Raw genomic sequence first — 15,424 nt, forward strand, 5'->3', positions numbered from 1 at the left:
ACAAATATTTAAGGAATAAAACCTTGGTTTAAATCATATAGCAATATATTAAAAGACATAATAATACTTACTTTCACTAAAAAGTGGAGTTTAATGGAGAAAACCATAACAGAGAAAGATGATGGACTTAAAGTACTTGTTATATCCAATACTGTATATCGCTGTGTATAAGGTGATTTTTTAGTACCTAGAATGAGGGAGGTTAAGAAGGGTCATCTTCTACACGGAGTCGAAGTTCTCAAGTTTTTTTCCAGTTGTTTTGCTTTATAAACGGGGTATAGGATTTTGGGTCGATTTTGAAGGCAGGTACATGGGGGTCATCTCATACGTGGGGTTGCTTTATACACAGCGATATACGGTAACTATTGTAATGATGATCATCACATGAACTTATTGTCACGTTACAATTTGCATGTTGTACATATTACTCATCACTTTGTACTCCATACTTTTATGACAAATGCTATATCTGATCAAAAGACAAACTAAAGCTTAAGCTCACTTGACCTCACAACTGTGCTATTATTGTTCTATGACCTTACTCAGATTACGGAACCTTGAAATATTCCTAAACTACAAATGTTTACAAGAACTTGTAAGAACAAAAGCAGAAACTGTTAATTCTATTTCCAGAAAAAATTACACATTATCACACATTTTCATTGTGATTCCATCACCCCTGGGTTGGGGGCATGTCTACTACAACCTGAGTGAGTGAGTGAGTATGTATTTACGCCGCTTTTAGCAATATTCCAGCAATGTCAGGGCGGGGGACACCAGAAATGGGCTTCACACATTGTACCCATGTCGGGAATTGAACCCGGGTCTTCAGCGTGACGAGCAAATGCTTTAACCACTAAGCTACCCGACCGCCCCCTTCTACAACCTGACCCAGAGAACGATGTCTTGCCGTGAGCTTACATAATGAAAACCTAATGCATATCCAGTCTAATTTTGTTTGTTTGTTTTATTCCATCTGTATGATGGTGGTTTGTAAATAATAGAGTCTGGACCAGACAATCCAGTGACTGATTTCATGAGCATCGATCCACACAATTTGTGTGTGATGACTTGTATCAACCAAGTCATGAGCCTGACCACTTGATCCTGTTAGTCGTCTCTTACGACAATCATATTCGCCTCAGTTGCTGAAGACCTATTCTAAACCAGTTCTTTACGGGTTTTCAGGTCTAAATATACTGTTGCTGTTTGAGAAATATAAATAAGAAACCAATGCTCAATGCATTACAAACTTTAAAAGAGAAAGTCCCAAGCCTATAACTTACTACCTTAAACAAAGTTACATGCACTTATGTTAAAATACTTTGTCCCTCATTCTTAGCAAAACACACTGATTATTTCTTGTTGGAAACATGGGGACTAACACTTACATCCTATATTTTCGGTCAGAACTGTTTTATAAAGCAATGCAGCAGCTATTCAAAAGGATCTTCGTCAATGCCTCTCTTGGCAGGACACTTGATAACTGACGTACTACTGTTATCATAAGATGGTCATCACTTGCCATGCATTTGTATTCAAATCCTATGATTGTCATTACATGTACAAGACCTGTACAATAGTTGAAATGTCAAACATTCTGTACACATGACCTTCACTGTGATCTTGACCTTATATTTAAGTCACTCACAACCTTTTCAGATCACAATTCTGCCCCAAGGCCAAGTACCAAGTTTGAGTGTCCCAAGTTTGGTTGAACGACTGATTAAAATACATAAACGAGATAACAAAACAATAGTTATCATTGTTAATACTTCTAAGAATACTACCTCTATTATATCATAGCAAGAAATCCTGTATTTCGGCTGTCATCACACTGTCTTCACACTATAGAAATCTTCAGACTTTCAACAGAAATCATCTTCACTGACAACCATCCATAAAAAATTGTGCAAGAAACTATATGATGCTTCCTAACATGCTGTTCTGTGTCTTACCATGCAGTTTTGAACCCAATTGACTTGATTTAGGCTAATGTGAAGGATTTATTGACAAACAAAATTTGCAGTTCACAAAAACATTGATTCGAGCTGCATGTGGAGAACCATCGTCTGCAATCGGTGCCAAGCAATGGTTGGAATTTTGTAAGCATGTCCGATTTGTTGAAGATGGTTACTGGCAACAGGAAATAGGGGTTGAAAGAGAAATGGACAGCATCATTGTCAGACCTGGTCTGAGATGTGGATCATTTACAGAAACTGCATCAGAATGTGAAGACCAGTGGTTTGATTATCCAGTTATCTCAACACAAATCAAGCTAGCAATATTATGTTTACAGTATGCTGAAACCCCATAAACAATCACATGGGATTAACCAAGGAGTATATCATTGGGCTAACTATCACTCTGTTAAGGTTTCATTCACAAATATTTGATGAATGACAAGACACTATTCATTATTGATGTGTGAGGTAAAAAAAGTATTCCATTTTTACCGCAAATGAATTCACTTCACTGTCACGATACTTCTCAATTGCTGGAAATACAAGTGGAATGCCCTTCTGTTTCCTGGAAGGTCCACCAAATGAGCTGTGAAACTGGAATCTGGCGCTGACATAAGGATTGTCTTGTACTTGCTTGATCTCTGATTTGGCGGGATATACAATGAACCAAGATGAGATAGTAGTTGGATCAGGAAAGTTGTGTTTTGCATAAAACAAAAATAAACTAGATGGGTGTGATCAAATCTGATGAATGGAGCTGTAATACAAGTGAAGAGCCACTAGAAACAGTGACCATTGAAAGAAGTGCAATTTTTTGTACTTATTCCATCTGGAATTGTTGAGAAAACTTCAGATCTATGAACAAGCGCATATCTTGTTTTGGCATAACAACCAATCAGCAGTCTTGTATCACTGAGTAGTGGATATAATAACCTTATATGACTTGAAAGCATGGTAATCATTAGTCGGAATATTCTTGCAGTATACGGCTTCATTTCATCAGAACATAATCAATTTGCTTGTCATTGGATTAAGAGTGTTGAGTTTGGCCTTAAAATGAATAAATGAGGCGCTGTGACAGATTGGGCAATAACACCCCTCCTAGTTAGTTCCAATACTGCCTTAGTACGGGCTTGGGCAGGAAAATATTGTCTCTCTGACCAAATGAATTTGTTACAGAACCACATCTGGGTGGTGAGTAACTCTGCTCTCTGGAAGACTGTGTGTCAGACCGAGCTGGTCAGTAAGGATGGTAGTCAGCATCTCTCCCGGAATCCCTGCAAAATATTCCTCTAGTGGTGAGATGATATAATGCATAACCAACACAAACCAGTCAATTAAGATCCAATATTTGTAATGTGTTGGTTGCTCAAAACCAAAAACCTTGACTTCAGGCATCAGCAACAACAACTTCAGATAGGAGACTTGACTAGTCAGCAGATGTTTTCTTCCGCGCAGGGAGGGTCGGGTAGAGGTAAATCAAGAGTTATGTATGTCCAACGGTTCAAAAAGAGAAGTACTAACTTTTCATCTCTCTTAAATTCTTGATGGCGTTGCTAACCTGGTTGACCGTGGTAGAGTGAAATGCTTATGTGTTGAGATTTAAAAAGGCTCATAGCCACCTGCCTGTTCCAACTTCTGTGGCATAAGTAGCCCTGCATTCAGCTTGAGACCCCATATGAGATGCTAAATTTCTTCTATTAACCTCGAAAAATGGTGTGTTCCAGTTCATAGTGAGTTGTTTGAGAAGAATCAGATAAGTCCTGTTGAGATGAGTCATCTTAGTTCTCTTCAGCTCTCTGATCTGCGTCCTAGCCGTGCCTGGGTAGGTAGTCGTGCCCCGTCTGGGTGGATCCAATGTGGAATGTGATGATCTGGTTCCATCAGCGTACAGCTCAGGGTGAAAAAAACAACTTCTCTCGATGTAAGCGTGCAGTCCGGTGAGCACTGCCATATGGTACACTGTCCCGGTGCCTGACCAGTTCTCTGGCTGTCGTGATCATCATTCTGGTCATGATGGTGATTGTAGCACGAACAGGATGCTTGGGGATGTTTTTTATTCTTTGAGCAGTGCCCGTGATGGTCGTTATGTAGGTGGTGGGAAACTGTTCCATGCTCCAGTTTCTTACCTCAAACGAGCCTGTATAGCTGAACATGCGTGATATCTGTGGAGTCCGTGGTGGACAACAGCTCTGAGTCCAGTCTTCCAAACTCCAGCGAGCATGCACAGCTCCCATATGTAGCATGCTCTACATCAACAGCGTGAAGGCTTTCTTCAGTTGGACCTACGGCTACTGGCCTACCATGGCCATGGTACGATACCCTAGCTGTCCAAGCTTGTGGAAATGTATTCTACACAGACACTTGCTCTCCTCACACACCTGTGGCCTCTTGTGAAAATGAACCCACACTTTTAGAGATGCCATCTTGACCCAAAACCTACAGGTACTTTAATAGGTTTAATAGGTTATATGTAAATTCATAATAATCTTCTTCAGTTGTATGGCAGGATTATAATTATCTAGTCTTACTAGAATATGTTAACTGAAGATACAGTTGAATATAGTGTCAAAACTACAAAAAAATGAAATATGACAACTCAATTATTTTAGATATTGACACTAGCACAAACAAGAAAGAAGTGTTGGCTTCCCACCTCACATATGCACATGAGGCTTGGGAAGCAAGATACTATTACTTGCACAACTTATTATGGACAGCTGACAGTGAAGAGAACTTCTGTTGAAAATCTAGAAATATTTCTATAGTGTGATAACAACCTAAATATAGGATTCTTGGCAATTGTGTGTAATAGAGGTTTTGTATTTGTAGGAATCATACTGGACATGATGCATGATATCCCTGAGCTGTCCCAGGACCACTTGGTTTGAAAACAAAGTTTGGTGGCAGTAGTCAAATTCTGACAAAACCTCCAAGCATCTCAATTTACATTGGGTTGCTAACTAGAGTGTCAGGTCAATGGTAGTTCCATAATCCTGCCTTTCTATAACAAGAGTCATCCGAAGATGACATATCCCCCGACGTGGCATGTCGGTAAACTGTGTGTACCTTCAAATGTATTTAGATTGGCAAGGAAATCTTTTTAATCTTAAAAAGATTAAAATCTATAAATAACAAACTGCACTACTAGTGAACATGATTGATATGTGCATAAAGTTTGGTGAATCTCTATCGCATGGTTTAGAAGATATGCTCCAGACGAGAACATTACCCTAAGTTCATCAATTTTCAATTTAAATTGAAAAAAGAAAAAAAAAGAAAAAATCTGTTAATAGCAAAGGCACCACTACATAATCTGCTTGATAGGTGTAAAATCTTTTGAGAAGCTAAGTTGTATGGTTCGGGAGATATGGTCCGGACAAGAGCACTACCCTCAAATTTCCTAAGTTCATCATATTTCCATGGAAACGACAAAAATATAAAATTCTAAAAATCTCGACATAGCAAAAGGCACTACTACTGAGCCTGATTGGTAAGTGTACCAAGTTTTGGGAAGCTAGGTTGTACGGTTAAGGAAATATGCTCCGGACAAACGATGATTACAGATGGACGGACGGACGGACGGACAAACGGACGGACGGATGGACAGACGGACATACTGATGGCTATATTCCCCCGTCATTATATGTCGGGGGTAAAAAGAAATGAAGAGGTAACCTACCATCACTGAGCTCCATTGGCTGAGCACTTGGCGAGAGTGTTAGCTGTAAGGGAAATGTTCTGATCAGTGTATACACACACAATCCAACATCCTAACGTTCTACAGTTTCTAGAAGACATATTCATCCATGTTGTTAGAATGCACAGGTTGAGTTCAGCCCTGTCTGCAGGACACACTACATACCTGCTTCTCCAGCTCATCAAGGTCAATGTCATCCAGGTCAATGTCAAATGATAGGTCCACACCTACAACGCAAACAGAACCTTATCAGGTAATGATGTTTATAATACAATTCCTCCTCTTACCATAATATGTGAAAAGTAAGACAAAGGTGGGTAGGTGCATGGGTCGTTGAGTGGATGAGTCTTAGGTTGGATGGATGGGTGGGTGGATGGATTTCTGGTGGGCTGGTGTTTTGGTAGGTTGGTAGGTAAGTCGATCTTGTTCAGTATCAAGGCATTGTGGTAAAGCATTTCTGTAACCACAAAGGCCATGCTCACCTTTGTCCAAAGTTGTTTTGTTGTCAGGTATTATAGGTAGAAGTGAACTGTTCAGGATCTTTTCAAGAGGCTGGGCAAAGTCAGTGGGATTACACTCCTTGCGCTTCATAGTCACTTTGGCAGTGTCACAGGTGTTGTTGCCTTGGCTTGTACTTGTTTCCATCCTTGGGTCCATCAGTCGGCCAACAGTGAGTCCCCTTGGCTTGCTGCTTGGAAGGAGTACATTTGACAGACCAGTGAAAATATTTGCTACATGTTTATCACCCAGATTCTCTTTGCCATTCTTGGCACAGGCGGATATAACAGTCTTTAAAGGAACACTATAGACACTGTCCCTGCTACTGCTCTCCTTGTTCGAACATGTGGATTTGTGTCGATGTTTTTGTTTTAAACTTTCAGGATCATGCTTAAACTTTTTCTCTGGAACTATGTGTCCTTCCAATACAATATCTCCATGCACTTCAGTTTTCTTACAACTTTTATACTCAGAAATCTGTGTCACTGTTTTCTTTACATCAGTTACTGTTTTTGTGATCTCTTCTACTCTAGTTGTCTTTTCACTATTAATAGACAATTCCTTTTCTTTGTAGGTTTTCTCCATTTCTGTTTGAAAACTGTCATTCTTGGGTTCAGAATGCGATCTCTGAAAAAAGAAAAAGATCTTCATATGGTATATGAAAACTGAATACATGACACTTTTTATGGACTGCAACTTCTTTTATTCTTTGTCAGGAGTTTTAGAGATACTTCTTGCTCCTTCAACAGGTGAATGCTGAGTAAGTTCATAGAGCTAATATATAAAAGCATGATTTTTAGTGTCCTGTCCAAAGAGAAAGTCGTCTCACCAGATCAGCACGCTGCTCACCCAGACAATATAGACTTTCACTTCCGACAGGACACTGAAAAACATGTTACATGCCAACAGTGAAGGTCCAACCCAGTCCACCCCAAACCCCAGGGGATGCATGTATGAGATACGAGGGGCGTTCAATAAGTTTTGCAACTTCAATATAAGACCAAGTCGCAGAATATATTTTGCACTTTTATTTTTCAATATAATCTCCATTCACCTCAATACACTTATTCCATTTGTCCTTCAAGCTTTTAATACCACTTTTATAGAAATCCACAGATCAGCCCTCTAACCCCACCTCTGTGGCAGCCTTATGTCCTCGTCATCCTGGAAGCGTCTTCAACATAGGACAGATTTCATTTGCCAGAACAGGAAATAGTCACTGGGGGCCAAGTCTGGGCTGTACAGTTAAATCACTCACCCTACAGCCCATACGTAGCCCCCAGTGACTAGTCTCTCTTCACCATTTCTAGAAGGTACCAGAAAGCATTACATGCTAGCACACATTCCAGTGTGATACTAAAATGGGATCAGTGATCATTTCCAGCCCAGTAAATGACATCATATCCTAATCAGTTATTAGGAATACCGCATGTCATGCCCAATGCCACAGAACATGCATGGACAGGAAAAACGTCACTTCTTTCCAATCAGTACATCCCTATATCGGGGAGGTGGATGGGATTACTTGTTCATGTAATAGAGGTAGTATTCTTTGAATTATACACAATGATGACTATTGTTTGATATTTCCTTTGAATACCTTACTTCTATTACATCATAGCCAGAATACCAATGAGGATTTGGTGGGATCTAGCATATAGTACTCCAGGATTGCTGACAGTAATTGAAACTTGAACACATAGAAACGATAAGAAAATCACCAATACCTTGATACCTGCACTGTAAATACTGCCATATTGGCATTCCCATCTATTCCGGTCTATGATGTCGCCTCTGGGTCTTGTGACGTCATTTCTGGTTGTGTTGATATTAATTCTGTTTCTATAGATGATCTCTTCTGGTTCCAATGACATCACATCTGGTTACATGATGTCACTTCTATATTTCGGTTGCGTTCATGTCACATCCTATGCTGATGACCTCTTATGCTGTTGTCACTTCTCTTGAACCATAGAACACATCCAGATATTCTGGGGTGAAGCCTGCTGGTAACCTTATGATCTGAGCCACCCTAGACCGACATAATGATCAAAATGCCCATTTGGTTGTATTCACTGGAATTCTACTGGGAAACTATGGTCCTGGCAGCCCAGAAAGAATAGAATCTGTAGATGCCGGTATCTCTCATGCAGATAGAAATTCGTAAACATATTTTAGGACCCCCAATGACAGCTAGCAATGTCTTGTTCAGCAGAGACGAAATTCCATGATAATGATAAGGCGCAGATCTCATGTCACACCAGATAGGCGGAGAGAGTTCTGCTTGACAGTAGCTTTCCGAGATGGTGTTTTCAACCAGCCTGCAACAATAGTCTGGGTGATATTAGTAGTAGGCTTGAAGGAGATGAAAAGTTGTTTCATGTGTCGACGATGTCCTTGTGTAGCGTTGAGATAATATTTCAGTGCTCGCACAAGACACATGTATAAACATATCTTCCATCTGAAATGCCTGCAAGAGTCAGTTAATGTCAGGGTGAGTGCCGAATGTTCAAGGACCGAAGCTGGAGCTGATCAGTATCCGTCATTCATTCCATGTAAAAATTCCTTCTCCTGTCGGTGATGGAGCAAGAATCTGCCACCATGGGGACAGTTACATCCATGTGTTCCACTCCCAGTCTTCTCTGCCACTAACTGAACTTGTGTCATCAGTTGTCTCAGATTGTGGAGGATGAAGACCATGCCACAGCATCTGAGGCAGACATGGAGAAACCAGAAGCCTGCATCTTCACTGTGAGAGTTTCCAGGCTTGTAGGTGAAGATTATGCAAGCTGACATGGAATACATCTGATCGGGGCATAGTGGTAGTGGGCCTACCTTTAGAATACAGTACCACAAACTTTTCAAACATGTGACAATACCCTATGACGTAATGTGTAGTATTTTGTTGCAAGTCACACCGGCAAAACAATGCCCTATGACGTCAGGGGTCATGGAGTGTGCATAAGCTCCTCCCAGTGATCTATCATCTCCACACTCAATGTCACTGAATACGCCCAGCGGTGTTGAGAGTTTTGAATATTTGTTAACTAAATATAGCCTGCGGCGGTGCATTTTATAGCAAGCGCTAGTTTACGAAAGCACTTTTATTTTTTATATATCTTTTATTTTGTTTTTCTCGTAATTCAAGCGGCTAAAATGGTCATAAATGGGAACTAATATACATATATTATTTTTTCTGTTCATTGATTTTTATTAGTATGCACAAGAATGCAGTTTATTAGGGATAATATATTGGCGCTGTACACATCCAAATGTCGCCAGTGTTAGGGTAGGTTACCCCGAACTCTATCCTCAGCCCTTGGATCCCCTTCACGATCAATCACCCCTTTTCGATCATTAGGTTTAGGTACCCGTTTAGTGGCTTTTAGATTACCAGAACTCTATCCCTAGCCCTTGGACCCCCTTTACTATCATTAGGGTTAGGTAGATTTACCCGTTTAGTGGCTATTATAAATTCTATAGCGGCTCCAAATTTTCTTCACACAAAAACGTCGAGTAAAAAGGATGAAATGGTTTAATGTCGAATACTTTGGCTACTGGAAGCTGTCCAGGAACATTCACACAAGCCACTTTCACCGGCTACATTTTTTCAGTACTGATTCAAAAGCGAACTCACCGTTGTGTCGTCACTAGGCATGCTCATGCTCATGCTCATGCCTCCCTCTGTTACTATTATCCACATCATCCTTACGGTGGTCCCTACCACACGTTTCTGTCACAAAATCCACCTGACAAATTATTAAATACCATGTCATTCATGCGTACTCGAGAGTTCGACGTCTTGACGCCGGGAGCCGTTTACAGTTCGCGCCATATCGAATCATTTCTCGCCACTCGGTATCTTGTAGATTACGGAATGGGACGCGTGTGCCAAATGGCATCAGGATCATTCGTAAGTGTCTTTAGCCTAAAGTCACGAGACAACATGCCTACCCGTAACCTTCGTAAGTGTCCGTCACCTTTTCCACCATTTTCGTTCAGTTCCGTAACATCGTAGGCATGACTAGGTAAATTTGCATTTTGTTTCACAGTGTGGACGTAGCTCAGTCGGTTAGCTGTCAGGCTAACAATCCGAAAATCGCGAGTTCGCGTCCGACAGATTCTCACAAAAACTGGTTGCTTGTCTTCGAGAAAACAGCAGACATTGTCCTCACAAGAAGTTGTGGTACTGTATTCTAAAGGTGTTCCTGGTAGTGGAAGTGGATCTACCATAAGGATTTGGAACAACCTGGGAAACCATATCCTGTTTGGCCATGCTGAAGCTATTAGGAAGTAGTGTCCGAAATAACTGCCTGCCCGCCTGCCCTTGGGTGGTATCTTTTCTGTCAGGTTGCATGATATTATCCTCTACCTGCCAGACTGTCTGGCAGATCCATTTAAGACTACTTACATATTAAATTTTTCAACTCCTTCAATTCACAAGTAATTGTTTGCTTTATTTCAACTGAATCAAGATGTAATTTGTCTCTTAGTTTTGGTGATTTTTCAATATTTATTATGTCTGAAAGCGGGCAGGGAACTAGAAGATGGTCAGGCAACTCTTATGGGTCACCGACCCGACTGTCTTTTTTGGTTCTAAAATTATTTCGAACACTGTGAGGAAGACTCCACAGTCCGAGTCCTACAATTTTCTAAGGACTCGGTATACTAGCAGCCATGGAGGAAATGCACAAGCAAACATCCTTTGTAGAGCATGCACATATAGAGCCTGCAGGTCTGGTACTGGACCGACATTGACAGAGAGCTTGTTGTTAGATTTGTTACAAACAAGACGAGATGTTGAGTGTCCCAAGTCGTCGTTATCCACTTGAAGACTTTGGGATGTAGAGACCACTCAGTCGATACCACTTTGTTCTTCTGGGACAAACCATCTGCAATCGATCGAGTCCACCAAGATGAATAAACGTATAGTCTCCATCAACAAACATTGTTTATCGGAAGCAGCCAGTACAAATGAGTGACACAACTTGTTTGTCCATGCGCTGAGTGCGTGGTAAATCACCAACATTTCATGACAGTTGATGTGAAGATCCCTGTTGTGATCTGACCATGTCCCCTGGACTGTAGCTCCAACCCTGAGAGTGCCGGACGCACCCATGAAGAAATGTTGGTCGGGTGGAGGAAACAGTAGGGGTATCCCCGACATTGTCAATACAGGATTCTATGAGACGCACAAAAATGTGCATCCAGTACACACATATGTTGAGATAGGACACATAAAAAGAATATACTGCATCCCAAGGGACACACAATAATATTCATTGTGCCTACAGTGCATCAAGAGCAGCTATGGGCGTCTGTCATTCCATTCATCAATCATGACCACTGTCCACATGATCATTGATCCATTCCAGGCACTTAAGTTATTATCAAAATATACAGTACACTAGACCATTTCATTACTTTACAGGACCTCATATTTTCTGCAAGGACCCTAAGCATTAATTATTAAGGGAACCCTGGACCCCCAGTTTTGTAAGTCAAGGTAAAACCCTGGTCAATATCTGGTAATTGAGAAAACAGTGAGTCATGAGTGGTGTCGGTAATCCGGCAACTTGTCATCCGTCTTAGTGCGAAAAAGAGTGTGATTGGCATGACAAATGACTTCGAATGACTCGGGAGGTGCAGGATGTCGTAAGTTAGGCAGCAGAAGATAGATTCTCTCTACACCACTGACAATCATCCTGTTGGTATGCTAACAGCAGATTCCAATCATGGGTGTGAGGCAGGGGGTCCCGTAACATAGGGACGATCATGGTGTTGCAAACCCTCCGAAGAACGTCTAGTTGTTGCATTGAGGATGGTAACACAAGACCAATGAGCGTCCATTCCAATTTGGAATGAACGTTGGATTGCTTTGGAAAGATCGCTCATTCCAACCTTTCCAAAGCTTGGAAGGATCGATCTTTACGGAAAATCCAAAATTGGATTGGCAACATTTCAAAACATATTTCCAACACAGGAAATGTTTGGAATGACTTGGAATGGTTTGGAATTGTTTGGAAGTATGTTTAGAAGGAACAAGTTAAAATATGTTTTATTGGTAATTTGAACAATAAAAAGACTATGAATTATCTATTGAGTTTAAACTATACATAATAAATAATAAACTTATCTCAAACATTCACTACTTGTCTGTCTAGCGAGGGGCTTTTACAGTCGAATTCTCCCTAAGGTGAGAGAGAGACCCGCACTTGACTCGACAAGACAATAATAGGTCTCAAGATTAAGTATTCGGCTGGATGGCAGCTGCCATTTAATTATAAAACAGACAATCGTCTAGATGTCAGTGCGCCGGCATGTGCCTAAGATCATAAAATGGACAATCTTTGGTAACATCTAATTTATTGTTGTCTCACGCCAGAGCTTTGAATAATTGTGTTCATTGAACAATTGGAATTCGATAGTTATCAATAATTGTTTTACTTAACATAAGATAAGATAAGTTGTTTACAACATAATATTATCATGTCAGGACGTACTACAGTCAAAACCATTTATTTTAAAATCAATTTAATGACAGACTATGATTTCCAAGTCCCGATTATCAAATCAATGAGGTATCAGTTTCACCACATGTGCACAGACCGCCCATACTTATATATATTTTTTTCATAACTATTCTCCAGTTAAAGTCCTATCCTCTTATCAAATAATCTGTGAGAGTGATCATCATTAACGAAACTCATTCTCATCAAAGAATACAGAACAAATGAAGAATCAGATGCATACATTTATTGCCATGCTTCATTCATCACGAAGCAGATTTACATACATTTGTGAATAGCACTTAAACTGTAATGTGTAATGAATTTTACCATTGTCCATATTAACATAATAATATATACACATCTACAAAACAGGACATACATTTAATAAATATTTACCATAATATGGATTTCCGAATATATAAATGACTTCAACGTTAATATTTCAGACAAAATCAAAGTCTCCTGTCTTTTAACGTTCAGGGGAAAAGGGTTTGCTTTCACAACTGAACATTTGTTTCCACCAAAGGACAATCAAATCAAGCCAAAAACACGAAAAATACATATATATGGTTAGCGACCGTCATTATACAGCGAGGGGGAAAATTTGTCTGCTCTAACTGCCTTCACAAAAACATTCCAGCCCTTAATTATCGAGGCAGCTGTGACGTAGTAGCATTACATTCGCTGTATTTGCAGCATATAAGATGTGTAATCTGTGGAGTAACTAAAGTAATATTACGGCTGAAATCTTACTTGCATGGTTGTTTTAATAGAAAACTTACGTTTTAAAAACACAATTGTTGTTATATAATGTTTTTAGGTTTGGTTTATAAATACTAGAGAAGATTTTTTATACATATAAAACTGATCGAAAATACAGCTGAACAATAGAAAAATCAAAATAGGAGTTGTGAATAGTGACAAATTTTAATTACATCACTGTGTCAATAATTATTGACTGATTCCATCAAACAACTGTCAAACCATTTATTGCCATGTACGTACATGTACACATGTACACAGGAAGTCGGCGCTGTCTGAGGCTCCAGGTAAATAAACATCGTGGTTTTATGACAGGAGATCAGACGAACCGTGAACCAGGGGCATGCGACGTAATTACACCTAAAGGTGGTAGAACCAGGGTATTGTCTCTTGAACTGGCTAATTGACCGTACATATAATTGGTAAATATATTCGTTTTGACACCCGTGTTTCATGCGCATCCCGGCTCTTAAGCAGAATACGGACAAATGAGGCCCCGTGATCAGCGGAGCTTGAACAACATGGATGCCGCCTTTCAGCCGTACCAAACAGTCAAGCTGCGATCTCGGAACTGCTCGCCCGATTGAATTCAATTGCAAGGGGAGACAAGATTACTTCCCTTACCCAAACATCTTCAGTAAATCATGAAATTAATGCGAGCATGACATTTATGCGAAAAATGCGATCGTCTGTCCCTCTGATTAATTTAATATGTTCCATTTCATCATGATAAAAAAGTTTGTCACTTATTAGGTTACCATGTTGAAAAGGGAAATGATCGTTAACAAAAACAACAAAATGTATTCTCTCATCACTCAGCCTAACAGTGATATAACTGCAAATAAAACAATCAAGTGCGCTAAAGTATTACACATGGTGGGTGGAGGACCAGGGGCACTTTGAGTTTGACAGGTGTCATCAACTGGTCAAGTAACATCACGGTTTGTATATTCACGTTGATTGGACAGTCTAGACTGGCCCCAACTAATCATGACAGCGTCTTCAGAACAGAACAGAACTTTATTTCTCCCAGGTTTAGGCTTACGTGGATAACGGAATATTTTGTTTTAGCGATAGCACATTTTTAATTCAATCTAATATATCAAATTTCCCAGACTGAAGTTGAGTTCTATGATGTTGTAAAATCTTATGTTGATTCTATTGATAAAAATCTTGTTTTATCAACGGTAGATGATGACTTCCTTGACAAGGAAATATCTATCCAGGAGGTTACTGATGTTATATCTGGTATGCAGTCTGGTAAAGCCCCAGGTTTCAGTGGTATTAGTATCAAGTTTTTCAAGAATGCCCCAGAACAGTGTATATATATGCTACAGTTTCTGTTTAATGCAATTTTATATTCGGGCACGTATCCGTCTGACTGGACGTTAGGTGTTATATTACCCTTGCATAAGAAGGGCAGTTCTAGTCTACCAGCTAATTATCCTCCTATTACATTATTGGAAGTTTCTGGGAAGATTCTTGCTAAAGTTATTAGTAATAGGTTGTATAGATGGGCAGAGCAGGAACAGTTTTTCACTCCAGAACAAGCAGGTTTTAGACGTGGATTCCAAACTACTGATAATATCTTTATTTTACACACAGTTATCAATAAATATCTCTCGTTGTATAAGGGTCGCCTTTACTGTGCCTTCATTGACCTGAAAGCAGCTTTTGACTCTGTAGACAGGACAAGTCTTTTATTCAAACTCTGGTCTAGTAATGTCAAAGGCAGAATGTATAATTTATTAAGAAATATGTATGCAAAAGTAAAGTCATGTGTCTCGCTTGAAAAGGGTTACACTCCATTCTTTGATTGTGCATTTGGCGTACGTCAAGGGTGCCAGTTATCTCCCTTTTTGTTTTCTTTCTTTATCAATGATTTGGTGGAATTTCTAGCCCTAGACGGTCAAAGATGTATAAGTTTAGACTTTATCATGTTTATTGAGTTGTTTATTTTGCTTTTTGCAGACGACATTGTTTTGTTT

General features: G+C 39.8%; 1 protein-coding gene across 2 annotated transcripts in view; it reads right to left on the reverse strand.

The window, feature by feature from the left end:
• The window catches only part of LOC124122159 (M-phase phosphoprotein 8-like), a 112,501-nt gene that overhangs the window by 46,953 nt on the left and 50,124 nt on the right, over positions 1-15,424 (reverse strand). For both annotated transcript variants that reach the window (XM_046485283.2, XM_046485284.2), the window contains exons 4-6: positions 6,147-6,789; positions 5,830-5,891; positions 5,647-5,689 (exon numbers count right to left, since the gene is read on the reverse strand). In XM_046485283.2, coding sequence (XP_046341239.1) covers positions 5,647-5,689; positions 5,830-5,891; positions 6,147-6,789 — 748 coding nt within the window. The remainder of the gene's footprint in view (positions 1-5,646; positions 5,690-5,829; positions 5,892-6,146; positions 6,790-15,424) is intronic.

The sequence above is a fragment of the Haliotis rufescens genome, unplaced genomic scaffold (assembly GCF_023055435.1).
Source record: "Haliotis rufescens isolate VD_foot unplaced genomic scaffold, xgHalRufe1.0.p SCAF_5, whole genome shotgun sequence".
Classification (NCBI taxonomy): Eukaryota; Metazoa; Mollusca; class Gastropoda; order Lepetellida; family Haliotidae; genus Haliotis; species Haliotis rufescens.